This window comes from Mercenaria mercenaria, chromosome 3 (genome assembly GCF_021730395.1).
Source record: "Mercenaria mercenaria strain notata chromosome 3, MADL_Memer_1, whole genome shotgun sequence".
Taxonomy (NCBI): domain Eukaryota; kingdom Metazoa; phylum Mollusca; class Bivalvia; order Venerida; family Veneridae; genus Mercenaria; species Mercenaria mercenaria.
This window is the reverse complement of record NC_069363.1, coordinates 34,787,003-34,801,416: the sequence shown is the minus strand read 5'-3', so window position 1 is coordinate 34,801,416 and position 14,414 is coordinate 34,787,003. Positions and strand designations below refer to the sequence as shown.

Here is a 14,414-nt window from a genome sequence, read left to right as displayed (position 1 = left end):
TTATTTCAAAATCCCTTGATGATTGGCAGAGTTATGAACCGGCCACCTATTAACCTTTGACTCCTAAGTGAGACCCTGACCTTCGATCTAGGGGTCTAGGTCTTGTGCACGACACATCATCTCATTATGGTAAACATTTATGCTAAGTTATTTCAAAATATGGATGGCAGAGTTACAGCCCAGACAAGAATTTACACAGAAACACACACGCACAGTGTGATTTTAATATGCCCACCTTAGGGCGCATAAAAATGAACTCTTTTTTTAATTTTCCAAAAGTAATCTTCATATACAGGGTTTGACTGTAGTACAAGTTTTGTTAGACTCAGCAGGATTGTCATGATGGACTAAATGTAAAATAAGACTAGTAGATTACCAGTGAAGAGTGTGTAAGCTGTATGGTCATGACTGAGAAGTCTTCATTATTATCACAACTGAGCAGTTCTACCCTGAATGGACCATATGTACTGTCATCAGAGGGCCAGTACTCCCCAATTGTCTGAAAAGATAAGAAAATTCAGTAATATAGCAGTTCCTCCCTAAATGGACCATATGTGCTGTTGTCAGAGGATCAGTACTCCCTAACTCTCTGAAAATATAACATAAAATATTCTTTCTTACCCGACAGTTCCATCTGTGCTGCAAAAACATATCTTAAACCCCATCATTATTAATTCCATTTAGGGATGAATGTGTAAATTCGTATGTTACTACATGAAATAAGTGATTCAAAACAGTTTCTTTTAAAATTTTATTTCTCCTTTGTAAAATAATGAATCAGTTGATGCTAGTGAACACTGAAATATCCAGTTTTCATGAAACTGTTTTGGCAGTAAGTTTTGTTACCACCTTGACATTTACTAAGCCAGACATTCCCTACTTACAACTTGTGAAAGATTTGCATATTTCTTCTTCAGCTCAAAGACAAAAAAAGAAAGCTATGCTTTAAACAAGACAAAGTGTATTAAGACACTGAAATGCAATGAAGCTTCCCTAATATATAATATAAGAAAAGATAAATGTTTACCTCATCATCATCATCAACATTATTCATCATGACAATGTTGCATACATGTTGGTCATACACCAATCGCCAGAAATCTGTAACTGTATGGGGTAATGGCATTTGGGTGATCAAGAATCCAGTCTTGTTTGAACATGTCTGAAACAGTGAAATGAATGTTGTTGTTTAGTTTTGATTTGCACATCACATATGGGTGTGCTTCAAGCCTGTCTTTGCATTTTTAGCAACAAATAATAACAAGAGCACCGCCTTGCAGGTGCAGACGCTCATCTGATTTTTTTGTCTCTATAATAGAAATATTGTCATACCCATGATGTTCTAAGTCAAAATGGGCCATAATTCTTTCCAAAAAGCAATGTAGAGTTACGGTACTTGCTGTGCAGAGTCAGCTTTTAATGGCAAATAATTGCTTTTAGTTTTAAAGCAATAGCTTTGACCGTTAAGGAGAAAAGTTTACCTAAACGCAAAACTTAACCAAGAAATCTGATATTTTCTAAGTCCAAAAGGGGCCATAATTCTTGCAAAAAGCGGGGATGGAGTTATGTTTTTTGCTATACAGACTCAGCTTTTGATGGTGTGTGTTGCAAGATTCAAAGTGATAGCTTTGATAGTTAAAGAGAAAAGCTGACCTAAACACAAAACTTAACCAAGAAATCTGATTTTCCAAGTCCAAAAGGGGCAATAATTCTTGCAAAAAGGAGGATGGAGTTATGTTTCTTGCTGTACAGTGTCAGCCTTTGATGGTGAACAAGTGCTGCAGGTTTTGTACAGTTTCAGCCTCTGATAGTGAACAAGTGTTGCAAGTTTCAAAGTGATAGCTTTAATAGTTTTGGAGAAAAGTTGACCTAAACATAAAACTTAACCAAGAAATCTGATATTTTCTAAGTCCAAAAGGGGCCATAATTCTTGCAAAAAGCAGGTTGGAGTTATGTGTCTTGCTGTACAGAGCCAGCTATTGATTGTGAACAAGTGTTGCAAGTTTCAAAGCAATAGCTTTGATAGCTTAGGAGAAAAGCTGACCTAAACATAAAACTTAACCAGGCAACGCCAACGCCGATCAAGTGATGACTATAACCAATCTTTTTTTTCTTCAAAAGATATACTTTTTGAGCTAGGTGTGTCACAAGGTGAAAATGTGCATTTTTGACTATTTCAGGGACCATAACTCTAAAAATAGGGGGTGGACCCAAATGAAAAATAGGAGGTGTGCAGGTTCACATCATGATAAAGACTCATGCAAGGTTTCATGAATCTATATCAAATACTTTTTGAGCTAGGCGTGTCACAAGGTGAAAATGTGTATTTTTGACTATTTCAGGGGCCATAACGCTAAAAATAGGGGGCGGAGCCAGACGAAAAATAGGAGGTGCGCAAGTTCATATCATGATAAAGACTCATGCAAGGTTTCATCAATTTATATCAAATACTTTTTTAGCTAGGCGCGTCACGAACTTCGGACGGACGGACAAGACCAAATCTATATGCCCCCCACCAATCGGGGGGCATAAAAATCAGTTTAAACTCAGCATCTCTCAAACTTGCTTATCTCAAAATTCTGGCTGTCTCAAAAAAAAGTTAAAATTCCATCAAAAACTCCCTTAATGTATTTCTACTCCATTTCAGTCAAATTTGACTACCACTTTTATGTCAAGGTTAACTACAAGCGCCTGCCATCAGTAGAATCCCTAAATTTACATCTTAATGTGTTGAAGTAAAAAGAATTTAGTGACAAATGTGTGATTATGTGTTTAAAACAGAAAATAAATCAAGCTATGAACAAAATGTGTTTCAAATTCTTAAGTACCCTCAAACATTTATATTATCTGTATATGTAATGTTAACAGCTACCACAAAAAAAAAAAAACAGGCTACGACGACACATTTAGTGGAAAATACCAGCACCAAGTCACATTTTTAAGTTGAATTTCAGTTATCTCCAAGTAAACATAGTTTCAATTATTTATAATAAATTGAAGTGATTATGCATATGCGATAAAATGATTATTACACTGTCATTAAAGAAGCAAGAACTTCTTAAGTACTGTAGTATTTCAGTACTTAACTTGTGCAGATTTCTCCATATGAAACTAACAATCTGTAATTGTTGCAAGAAACACATTTTGAGGGTTGAATGCAATACTGTAGTAACTCCTATTAAATAAAGAAGGACTTAAGACAGTTTTGCGTTCAACCCTCGATTTGGATACTTACTGGCACAAAGACGGCATTAATATATTCATTTGAGCCTTTAACTGGTGTAGACAGATATGCTCTTCCTACATCAAGAGGCAGTATATCAGGGTGCCGGTTTTTCAGTATATTCTCTTCTTTCTGACCTACGAGGAAACAACTCTCATCTAGCACTGGTGACATCTGATGTAACATCTGAAAATGAATCCATGCAAAACTTTTGTCTATGACCTGTTTCAGAAAATAGCTGGTTCATTCTGACAGCAATCATCATATCTATATGATCAATCTTTAAAAAAGGCCCGCCCGCTTAGCTCAGTAGGTAGAGCGTTGGTCTATGGATCGCGGGGTCGTGAATTCAATCCTCGGACGGGGCGTATGTTCTCCGTGACTATTTCATAAACGACATTGTGTCTGAAATCATTAGTCCTCCACCTCTGACTCATGTGGGGAAGTTGGCAGTTACTTGCAGAGAACAGGTTTGTACTGGTACAGAATCCAGGAACACTGGTTATGTTAACTGCCCGCCGTTACATGACTGAAATACTGTTGAAAAATGGTGTTAAACCCAAAACAAACAAACAAACAAAGAATCTTTAAAATGAAGAAGCTGTTTCCAATCTCAAGGTCACTGTGACCATTAGCCTTTACATACGGATGATTCATCTTATGACCTAAGTATATGATTTTATGAAGTTTGGTGGCTGCAGACTTTAGGGTTTCCAAGTACAGTCAACATCGTACTTGCGACCACCTCTATTAAGCAATTTTTTTATTAAACGACCAGTCAGAATCCCTCCCGAATGTTTTCAGTACATAAATTCATTCCATTAAACGACTTCTTTATTAAACGACTAGCGACCACATTAATGTAGACCTGACAGGTAAAATATTCAACAAAAGTATCTATTAAGCAACTGGGTACCAAATTCCTGCCGGGCATTTCTTCACCCATGTATTTGGTGAGTACTTTTTGCAGCTGACTGAATGCAGTTAACTTTGTTCACGATCTTAAAACAGGTTTTGAAATCATACATGCAGTTTATCGCCATCATGGCATCCACATATGCTAAACGCAAAGTATATCAATAGTTAAAAATAACTTTTCTCTTCACCTGAGTGAAATTCATTAAGAAACCATTCCATTAAGAGACCACTTTTTAGCAGTCCTTTGGGCGGTCTCTTAATACAGTGTCGACTGTTTTTTTAGTTTCCACTGTGACCTTTGTCCTACTGACCTGTAACATAACATGGCAAGCAGCCTATGAAGTGTAACAGCCACAGACCAAAATGTTCTCCAGTTACTGATAAGAAACTATTTGCAGTCTTAAGGTCAGTGACCTAGAATTTTGACCAAACCATAAAACAAAGCGTCATCTACAATGTATTGACAAAAGGCAGTCATCTGATGAAGTTTTCAGTCTTGAGATCTCTGTGTCCTTGATCTTTGACATATGGACTCCAAAACAATACAGGTTATCTACTGAACCTACTGACGACCTAGCAAACATGAACTCCCTTTCTTCAAAAATGGAAATAGAAGTTGCTAATAAAGTTATTTAAAGAGCATACCTCAAACTGATCTTGCAGTTTTGTAATGCCAGAATCTTGACAAGTTTCCAGCATAGAATAATAATACTGACTAAACTGTTCTTCTGTCACCTCAGACTCCTTTGTGTTGAGGGCTTCAGATATTGCATTGTGTACAAAGTCATACTGTATCTGAAAATAAAAATAAACATTTTCAACACAGTCTATAATGTGAGCAAAGGTCATGCTTTAAAAATATTTACAACTGGAGTTATCACTAAAGGTGAATAATACTTTCTGATGCTACTTTGATACAGGGAAAAGTAAAATTTTGTTTGACCTTTGTCTTTCAAGTATGACCTTCATCTCTGACCTAGGGACTAGATTGTGCATTATGCATGTTTTCTTTATGATGTTAACATTTGAAAATCCTTCCAATGGTTAAGATCTGGAGCATACACATATTTGAATAATTTAGCTTATCTGATATTTGACCTTGAACATGATCTTCACCCTGGACCTAGTGACGTGAGTTGTGCATTCTTCCTGTCATCTGGATGACGTAAATAACCGATGGTAGTTACATCAAAATTTATTCCAGTAGTTTAAAAGGTAAGGAGCTAACACAAATTTAAGCTCACCCACAAAGCAAGGAAATCAGAAATATTTCATAGAACAGTCAAGTCCTACAGATGAGCCAAGTCATTTGCTATGTAAAAAAAACCAGAAATTTCAAAAACTGGTAGCCAATCTAAGAAGCCTTCTAAAGCATGTAACCCAAAAAAGTCCCAGCACCAATCAAAGGCCTGAATGGCCTGAGTCGGCTAATGATTGATGTACTGACAGTATAGTCTACCAGTTTCAGTTTGTTTTTAGTTTTTTTTCTTAAAATTTCATAACACAGCTCGATATTTACCCAAAATATTATATCCGGATACGATTACACTTTTCTCAAGTTTGAACAATATATTTTACAAATTGTGATGATACGAAGACATTTAGCAGCAATTGGCAGTATCTGACATTGAAGTTTACGGTTAAATTACCTCTTATTTAAATCTTTTCATAAAAAAGTTGTTTCGTTTCGCCAAACATAGACGATCTACTTTCGATTTCAAAAACTACAAGAAAATACAATTTAATGTTTCGCCGATTTGTTTATTTCTCGAAAAATAAGAATTAAAATCATTTTTAATATCAGTAGTAACTAAACAAACCAGTAAGAGCTTCTTCTTCCGATAATTTATCCGTTTACTGACTGCAAAATTCAACCCACGCAAAGTTTATAGAAATCATACGATGCGTGTTTACGTTCAATGTGGGAGAATTAAGGCTGATCGGCTATGTTACCTAACGCATCCAGACGATGCAGATTTTGTTTTTAAAAAAGCATTGTGTGCGTTTCTGTAATTTTATATACGTTTTTATACGCTTAGAAATTATTAGACATGCGTATTTGCATTATTTCTATACGTAATTTACGCTAATACGCATCTTATCTGGAGCCCTGCAGTGGAACTATTTTTAGTCTTTCGCTGGATGTTACCCAAGCTTTGTAAGCGTGCGCAATTCTTAAAATGCACATTTATGCTTAATGAGTTACATTCGAGAATTGCACAATTACAAGTCATAAATATGACAGATTACATCGTATATTGGTCATAGCAAAGGGAATTGACACAACTTAACTTCATTCATGCAGTGAACTGTTTGAAATTTGAGAAATCTAATGGAACTACATCCCTTCACATGTTATTCGGTCCATTTAGAGAATCGTTGGATAGCAAGGACTCGTCAAAAGGCTTTCAGCCTTTAGCCGACTCAATAAAAAATAGCAGAGACATTTTTGAGATCACAAATATGTCAAATAATTCAGTGACCATCTAGTAAAATCTTAAAGTCCTTACCTGAAAATCAAACAATTGCAATGCAAAAGCTGTAATCAACATTTTGATTAAACATTATTTTCCAAGAAAAATCATTTCTAAAGCATTTGGTTACGTTACTTTTTTATATTACAGAGAAAGAAAGAAATATGCATCTTACATCAGTTTGAACAAAGTTTGTTCTTTGGTATCTCATATCTGTGACTGTTCTGAACACATCTATTTTTGGTTCTACATGAGCTTGTTTCAGTAGATAGTCTAGCGCAACAAATGTTCCTGTGCGTCCAATACCAGCACTGTAAATAAAGTTTGAATACACTGTGTGATATTATATCTATACATTTCTAAATATTTAATTTTTGTTCTTTTAATAGATAATCTAGCACTATAAATGTTCTTATCCATCAAACAGCAGCACTGATTATAAAGTAAAAACTAGAAGATGCTTTTGTAGAAAAGCGCATGTCTCCCCCAATGCACAGTGGTATAGGCAAGAAGTCAATAGGGGACAGGAGCGAAAGTCAAAAAGACACTGATGGTTGGCTGCAGTAGGGGTCATCTACTTGGCATGTCCAGTCATCCCACTATTCACAAGTTATGAATTGGAAACGGTTTTCCATGTTTTTTTTTCATCAAGTGACCCCAAAATCAGTAAGGGTAATCTACTCTGCATGTATAATAATCCTATTAAGTTTCAACATTCTGGGTCAAGTGGTTCTCAAGTTATTGATTGGAATTCAGGCCCCTGTGATCTTGACCTTAGCTCAAGTGAACCAAAAAATGATAAGGGTCATCTACACTTTAATTCCTATCAATCTATGAAGTTTAAATGGTTCTCAAGTTATTGACCAGAAATTGATTTCAATGTTCTGTCCACTGCAACCTTGACCTTTAATAGACTGACCCCAAAATCAATAGGGGTCATCTACTCTGCATGTCCAATAATTCTATGAAGTTGCAACATTCTGGGTCAAGTGGTTATCAAGTTACTGACTGAAAATGGTTTTTCATGTTCAGGCCCCTGTGACCTTGACCTTTAACAGAGTGACCCCAAAATCATTAGGGGTCATCTAATCTGCATGACCAATCAACTTATGAAGTTTCAACATTCTGGGTCAAGTGGTTCTCAAGATCACGCTCACACACCTACTATTCCGAGTCACATGCATTTTAATAAATAAAACAATCAAAATTTTTTTTCATAGAAAATCACTGAATTGAACTTTTTCGGCGACACTGATACGGTGTTTTCATGTCCTTTCATACTGTATAATACAGCTTTTACATTCATTGGTGCAACCAGTGCAACATGTAATTTCTACCGCATGAATAAATGTCACAAAAAGTAAAATATGGAGGGAGACAATTCTAAACCAGGTCTGTTTTGTGTTAAAAAAGTAAATTTTCCATGTTAGGGCATCTCTGGCTTCTAGTGGGCCTTGCCCCCCAGACCTCCTATGAGGGGCAACTAACCCTTCGAACCCCGATCACACTCCTTTTGTAGAGCCTTGACAGCTATGCTATTACAGTATCTATTCCAAAAACTATTATCTTTGGGATACCTAACCCTCAACCAAGACTAATTCTTATGTAAAGTCTCACAATGGTACGAGCTGTAGTTAAGAAGATACACAGAAATAAGAGCTGTCACAAGAGATAGCGTGCTCAACTATTTCGATGCTGGATAGTAAAATTAGGCACATCTGAGGAAGCTGGAGCTGGAGTGTTCAATGACTCAAATGTGGACAAAGACAATGGACAGTTGTTTGTTTGTTTGTTTTGGGTTTAACACCGTTTTTCAACAGTATTTCAGTCATGTAACGGCAGGCAGTTAACATAACCTGTGTTCCTGGATTCTGTACCAGTACAAACCTGTTCTACGCAAGTAACTGCCAACTCCCCCACATGAATCAGAGGTGGAGGACTAATGATTTCAGACACAATGTCGTTTATCAAATAGTCATGGAGAACATACGCCCTGCCCGAGGATCGAACTCAAGACCCCGCGATCCATAGACCAACGCTCTGCCTACTGAGCTAAGCGGGCGGGCGCCTCAAATGTATTTAATAAAAACAGAGATAAAGGGAAAAGTGTATCGAATCATCAAGTAATTACAGAGATAAAGAGAAAGTGCATCAAATCTATAACCAAGGTGTGGACGCAGAATGGACACCAATGTGGAAGCAGACACCAGACTGAGTAAGATAACTCTCCATACATTTTGTGTTCAGCTTAAAGAGGTGAAAATTTAACTGGAGAGAAATGCAATGACACCAGTGCAGGTACAATATTACTCAATATTCTTCAAATAGTCCTGACTCACCTGCAGTGTACCAATATAGGACCATCTAGGTCAGAATGTTCACTCATAACTTTATCTCTAAATTGAAGCATCACACTTGGGTTGTCAGGTACTCCTCTATCAGGCCATGCCGTAAAATGTAAATGCAGGAAATCTTTTACCTCTTTTGTATTACCCTGATATATAAAACAGTCATAAATAAAATGCAAGCAAAAACTGTTAAAAAATTAACAAGGTAAGGTATGCATTTGAAAAGAATTCTTCTGGGGGCTAGACAATGTTTTTTGCCCCATTTAGATTAATATGTGTGGTTGAAATGAAAAAGAAATCATACAATCATCAATCATTCTTAGTCATTTAATTAAGAATTACGTCTTGACCACTCCCAGAACACTTTTACCATCTGTATACACAAAAAACTGGTATCCAAGAATTTTCATAACAGTAGTTTAAGAACCGATCTATCTTCAAGGAACCTCTTGTCTTGTTTTTACATTACTGTACACTCTAAATATTCATCATGGATTCTTTTTGGTGAAATTCTTGGTAATCTCAATCCAAAGAATTTAATTCTAACAAAGATATAAATTTTCCTTTCATCTTACCATTAAAGTCCACAATTTTATGTCTCAATGAATACCCACCGGTAAACCATTTTGGCAAAAAAAAGTAAATAACATGACAATCTAATTTAATTATCATATACTGCAAGCAGGTAAAATAATATTTTACTTACATGAGTAGCTTGCAAATGTCTAACTGTATAATTTGGAAGTTCATTCTCTGTAATCATGGTAACCTCATATATCCCATATGTTTCAGGTTCATCTGCCTCCGGCCAGTACCGTACACATTTCATCTGATATATAAAAAAAAAAAAAAAAAAAAAAAAAGAGTAGTAAGCAAGTAAATTATTTTATTTCAGGTAATTCATTTAGCAACTATAGTGTAGTAGTTAAGGTAGGTCGCTCAACTGAGCGGTCATGGGCTTAGACTACATTGGTTTAAATTAATGACATAAAAAGTGATGCAAATAATAATAAACTTAGATTTAGAACTATAATATATATGCATAAATAAACTGTTTGTAAATACCTGTATTTCTTTTTACAAACAAATGAACTCCATTCAAGCAGATCAAAAATAGTGTATAAAGTTAAAACATAATTACCTTGCATTCCTCAAACAAGTTTGTGAGCATAACAATTTTCCCACAATCCCTCTGAAAGATCATTCTCCAGAAGTCATTAACCGTGTTATCAGTGGGACCCTGAGCCGCTATGAATGCCATTGGTTTCTTGTAACCCTTAAAAAATCCAATTAATCATATAATTAACATAGGATCAAATCCACTTACACTGAATATTGATTCTTGACATACTGAACAAAATTTAAGTTAAAGAAACATACGCCAAAAGTTTGAAGACTGAGGTAAAAAGGATGGCTTTCTCAAGATACTTAGCAGTCTGTGAACTTGACCTATGACCAAGTGACCTCAAATTTAGTAAGGGTAACTCAGTCAATTGAGGAACTGCCAATCAGCCAATGAGTAATGTGCAAATCAATTTTGAGGATCATAGGTCAAAGCATTTTAAAGTTATTAAGCAGAAAACAATTTTAGTACTGATGGTCACTGTGACACTGACCTCGAAACAAATAGAGGTCATGACCTGCCCATGAGAAATGTGCACCTCATGTTGGAGGATCACAGGTCAAAACATTATTAAGTCAATAAATGGAAACAAAATTGTTAACAATGACATCTGGACAGACAGACAGACCTGTGCCATCACATAACAAATCTCATTACAATGAAATGGTTTACTTACAGTGACATATGAAGCATTAATAAAGTCAGACTGGTCATCACCTTCAGGTTCTAGTTTCACCCGAGTTTCATCATCTGCAAGTTATCATATGAAAGTTATATTTGGCAGAAATATAAACTTTATAAACAAGAGGGTCATGATGACCCTGAATCGCTCACTTGAGTAATATGAGCCACATGTTTAAAATGGCAAACTGATGCTAAAATATTAACAAGAGGACCATAATGGTCCTGAATCGCTCACCTCTTCCCACATGATCCAGTTTTGAGTATGATGTCGTTTTTTCTATTATTTGACATAGTGACCTAGTTTTTGAGCTCATGTGACCCAGTTTTGAACTTGACCTAGATATTATCAAGATAAAAATTCTGACCAATTTTCATGAAGATCCATTGAAAGATATGGTCTCTAGAGAGGTCACAAGGTTTTTCTTTTATTTGTCCTATTGACCTAGTTTTTAAGGCACGTGACCCAGTTTCAAACTTCACCTAGATATCATCAAGGTGAACATTCTGACCAATTTTCATGAAAATCCATTCAAGGGTATAGCCTCTAGAGAGGTCACAAGGTTTTTCTATTTCAAGACCTACTGACCTAGTTTTCGATCCCAGTTGACCCAGTTTCAAACTTGACCTAGATATCACCAAGATAAACATTCAGACCAACTTTCATACAGATCCCATGAAAAATATGGCCTCTAGAGAGGTCACAACGTTTTTTCATTATTTGACCTACTGACCTACTTTTTGATGGAACGTGACCCACTTTCAAACTTGACCTAGATATCATCAAGATGAACATTCTGACCAATTTTTATGGAGATCCATTCACAAGTTTGGCCTCTAGAGAGGTCACAAGGTTTTTCTATTTTTAGACCTACTGACCTAGTTTTTGACCGTACATGACCTAGTTTCGAATTTGCCCTAGATATCATCAAGATGAACATTCAGACCAACTTTCATACAGATCCCATGAAAAATATGGCCTCTAGAGAGGTCACAAGGTTTTTCTATTATTTGACCTACTGACCTAGTTTTTGAAGGCATGTGACCCACTTTCAAACTTGACCTAGATATCATCAAGAGGAACATTCAGACCAACTTTCATACAGATCCCATGGAAAATATGGCCTCTAGAGAGGTCACAAGGTTTTTCTATTATTTGACCTACTGACCTAGTTTTTGACAACACGTGACCCACTTTCGAACTTGACTTAGATATCATCAAGGTGAACATTCTGACTAATTTTCATGAAGATTTCATGAAATATATGGCCTCTAGAGAGGTCACAAGGTTTTTCTATTTTTAGACCTACTGACCTAGTTTTTGACCGCACGTGACCCAGTTTCGAACCTGACCTAGATATCATCAAGATGAACATTCAGACCAACTTTCATACATATCCCATGAAAAATATGGCCTTTAGAGAGGTCACAAGGTTTTTCTATTTTTAGACCTACTGACCTAGTTTTTGACCGCACATGACCCAGTTTTGTATTTGACCTAGATATCATCAAGATGAACATTCAGACCAACTTTCATACAGATCCCATGAAAAATATGGCCTCTAGAGAGGTCACAAGGTTTTTCTATTATTTGACCTACTGACCTACTTTTTGATGGCACGTGACCCAGTTTCGAACTGGACCTAGATGTCATCAAGGTGAACGTTCTGACCAACTTTCATGAAGATCTTTTGAAATATATGGCCTCTAGAGAGGTCACAAGGTTTTTCTATTTTTAGACCTACTGACCTAGTTTTTGAAGACATGTGACCCAGTTTCGAACATGACCTAGATATCATCGAGGTGAACATTCTGACCAATTTTCATGAAGATCCATTGAAAATTATGGCCTCTAGAGAGGTCACAAGGTTTTTCTATTTTTAGACCTACTGACCTAGTTTTTGAAGGCACCTGACCCAGTTTTGAACTTGACCTAGAATTTACCAAGATGAACATTCTGACCCATTGTCATAAAGATCCCATAAAAAATGTGACCTCTAGAGATGTCACAAGGAAAAGTTTATGCACGGATGCACAGACGACGGACGCTGTGCGACCACAAAAGCTCACCTTGACAGGTGAGCTAAAAAGTAGGTCAGTCAGTCATATTCATGATCACTGAAAGTCAGTATTAAGATCCATGTGCAAAACTGTACATATCATCCGAATTTCAAAGCTGTATCTTAAAAAACAAGGAAGTAGGTCAGTAGGTCAAGGTCACAGTCAAGTGACCCCTAGTCGCTTGGGGTCATTATGTATTATAATTAAACAGTCTAGGAAATATGATCTGATAATTTTTGAAGTATTTATTACTATATAGCTCATATAACAAGTGACCCCCAGGGCGGGCCTCTTTTCACCCCAGGAACATAATTTGAACAAACTTGTTAGAAATCCACTACGCAATGCTACATATCAAATATCAAAAGCCTCAGCCTTGAAGTTTCAGGCAAGAAGATTTTTAAAGTTTTTTCCTATATTTTTAAAGTCTATGTAAAACTTGAGACCCCCGAGGGCAGGGCTTCTTTTCACCCCAGGGTTATGATTTGAACAATTTTGGTAGAGGATCACAAGGCCATATGACATACCAAATATCAAAGGCCTCAGTCATCTGGTTTTAAGACAAGAAGATTTTTGAAGATTTTTCCTAAATAAAGTCTATGTAAAATTTGTGACCCCCATTAGATGATGTCACATGCCAAATATCAAGGCTTTAGGCCTTGCGGTTTTGGACAAGAAGATTTTTTAAGTTTTCCTTTTGGTTGCCATTGCAACCAGAGTTCTGCATGGAATTCAATTCTTTCTCAGGTGAGCTAAAAATATTGTTCACGGTTTACATCATTTGACATTCATATAAAATATTCAATCTATCTGGGGCATTTTCATAAAATATTCAACTTTTTCTCACACATTCAAAACATTTTTTTATATATCTGATAATTATATCAAACTCCAAATCTAAACTGTTTAGAAATAAACTTCTTCAATCATTACTCATACATCCATTTTTACCTATGTACCACTATATTCACTTACAAGGATAAAGTTGCTTGTAACGACATTTCCCTCTGTTTTCAATATTGGTGGCAACATCACATGACTTCAACAAGCCCTTCGGCAATTTCTGTGAAAAATATAAACAGAATGATCAGAATGGTAAAAGTCTTCAAAAATATCAATCAAACATGATAGTGAAATTAGTGAATGCATAATAAAAAGACCCAACCACAAGGTATTGCTACATGCAACATTTCTTCACTGAAACTTTCAAAATACATGTAGTTTTATAGTTTATCACATGCACCTTTTGAACATAAGTGACAGCTGAAGTAGTCGACCAAGGCACTGGGCTTAAACTTTCCTAGATTTTTTCAAGCTTCTAATCCTAGCTGTATGTACAAACAATGATGCTCGTAGTGGCCCAAAATTTGACCCATCATGCCCTCTACATTTGTATCTGGATTACATAAAAGCTGGAAAGGAAACACTGAATAATGCTACATGTGAAATATCTTGTTTCACCCTTGCATATCTGGAGAGAATTTCTCATCAAAATAACCGCCAGAAGTTGATATTATTTCGTAAATTCAGACAGACTTGCAGAAAAAGGAGGGGTCTTATATGACTCTGAATACGGTAACTGCAAT

At 36.1% G+C, this 14,414-nt stretch overlaps 1 protein-coding gene across 2 annotated transcripts in view; it reads right to left on the bottom strand.

Moving 5' to 3' along the window:
- LOC123525102 (uncharacterized) overlaps window positions 1-14,414 on the bottom strand; it is a 103,861-nt gene that overhangs the window by 13,493 nt on the left and 75,954 nt on the right. For both annotated transcript variants that reach the window (XM_045303852.2, XM_045303851.2), the window contains exons 10-19: window positions 13,804-13,891; window positions 10,763-10,836; window positions 10,105-10,239; window positions 9,670-9,792; window positions 8,955-9,109; window positions 6,791-6,926; window positions 4,787-4,936; window positions 3,236-3,409; window positions 1,028-1,162; window positions 377-499 (exon numbers count right to left, since the gene is read on the bottom strand). In XM_045303852.2, the coding sequence (XP_045159787.1) occupies window positions 377-499; window positions 1,028-1,162; window positions 3,236-3,409; window positions 4,787-4,936; window positions 6,791-6,926; window positions 8,955-9,109; window positions 9,670-9,792; window positions 10,105-10,239; window positions 10,763-10,836; window positions 13,804-13,891 (1,293 nt within the window). The remainder of the gene's footprint in view (window positions 1-376; window positions 500-1,027; window positions 1,163-3,235; window positions 3,410-4,786; window positions 4,937-6,790; window positions 6,927-8,954; window positions 9,110-9,669; window positions 9,793-10,104; window positions 10,240-10,762; window positions 10,837-13,803; window positions 13,892-14,414) is intronic.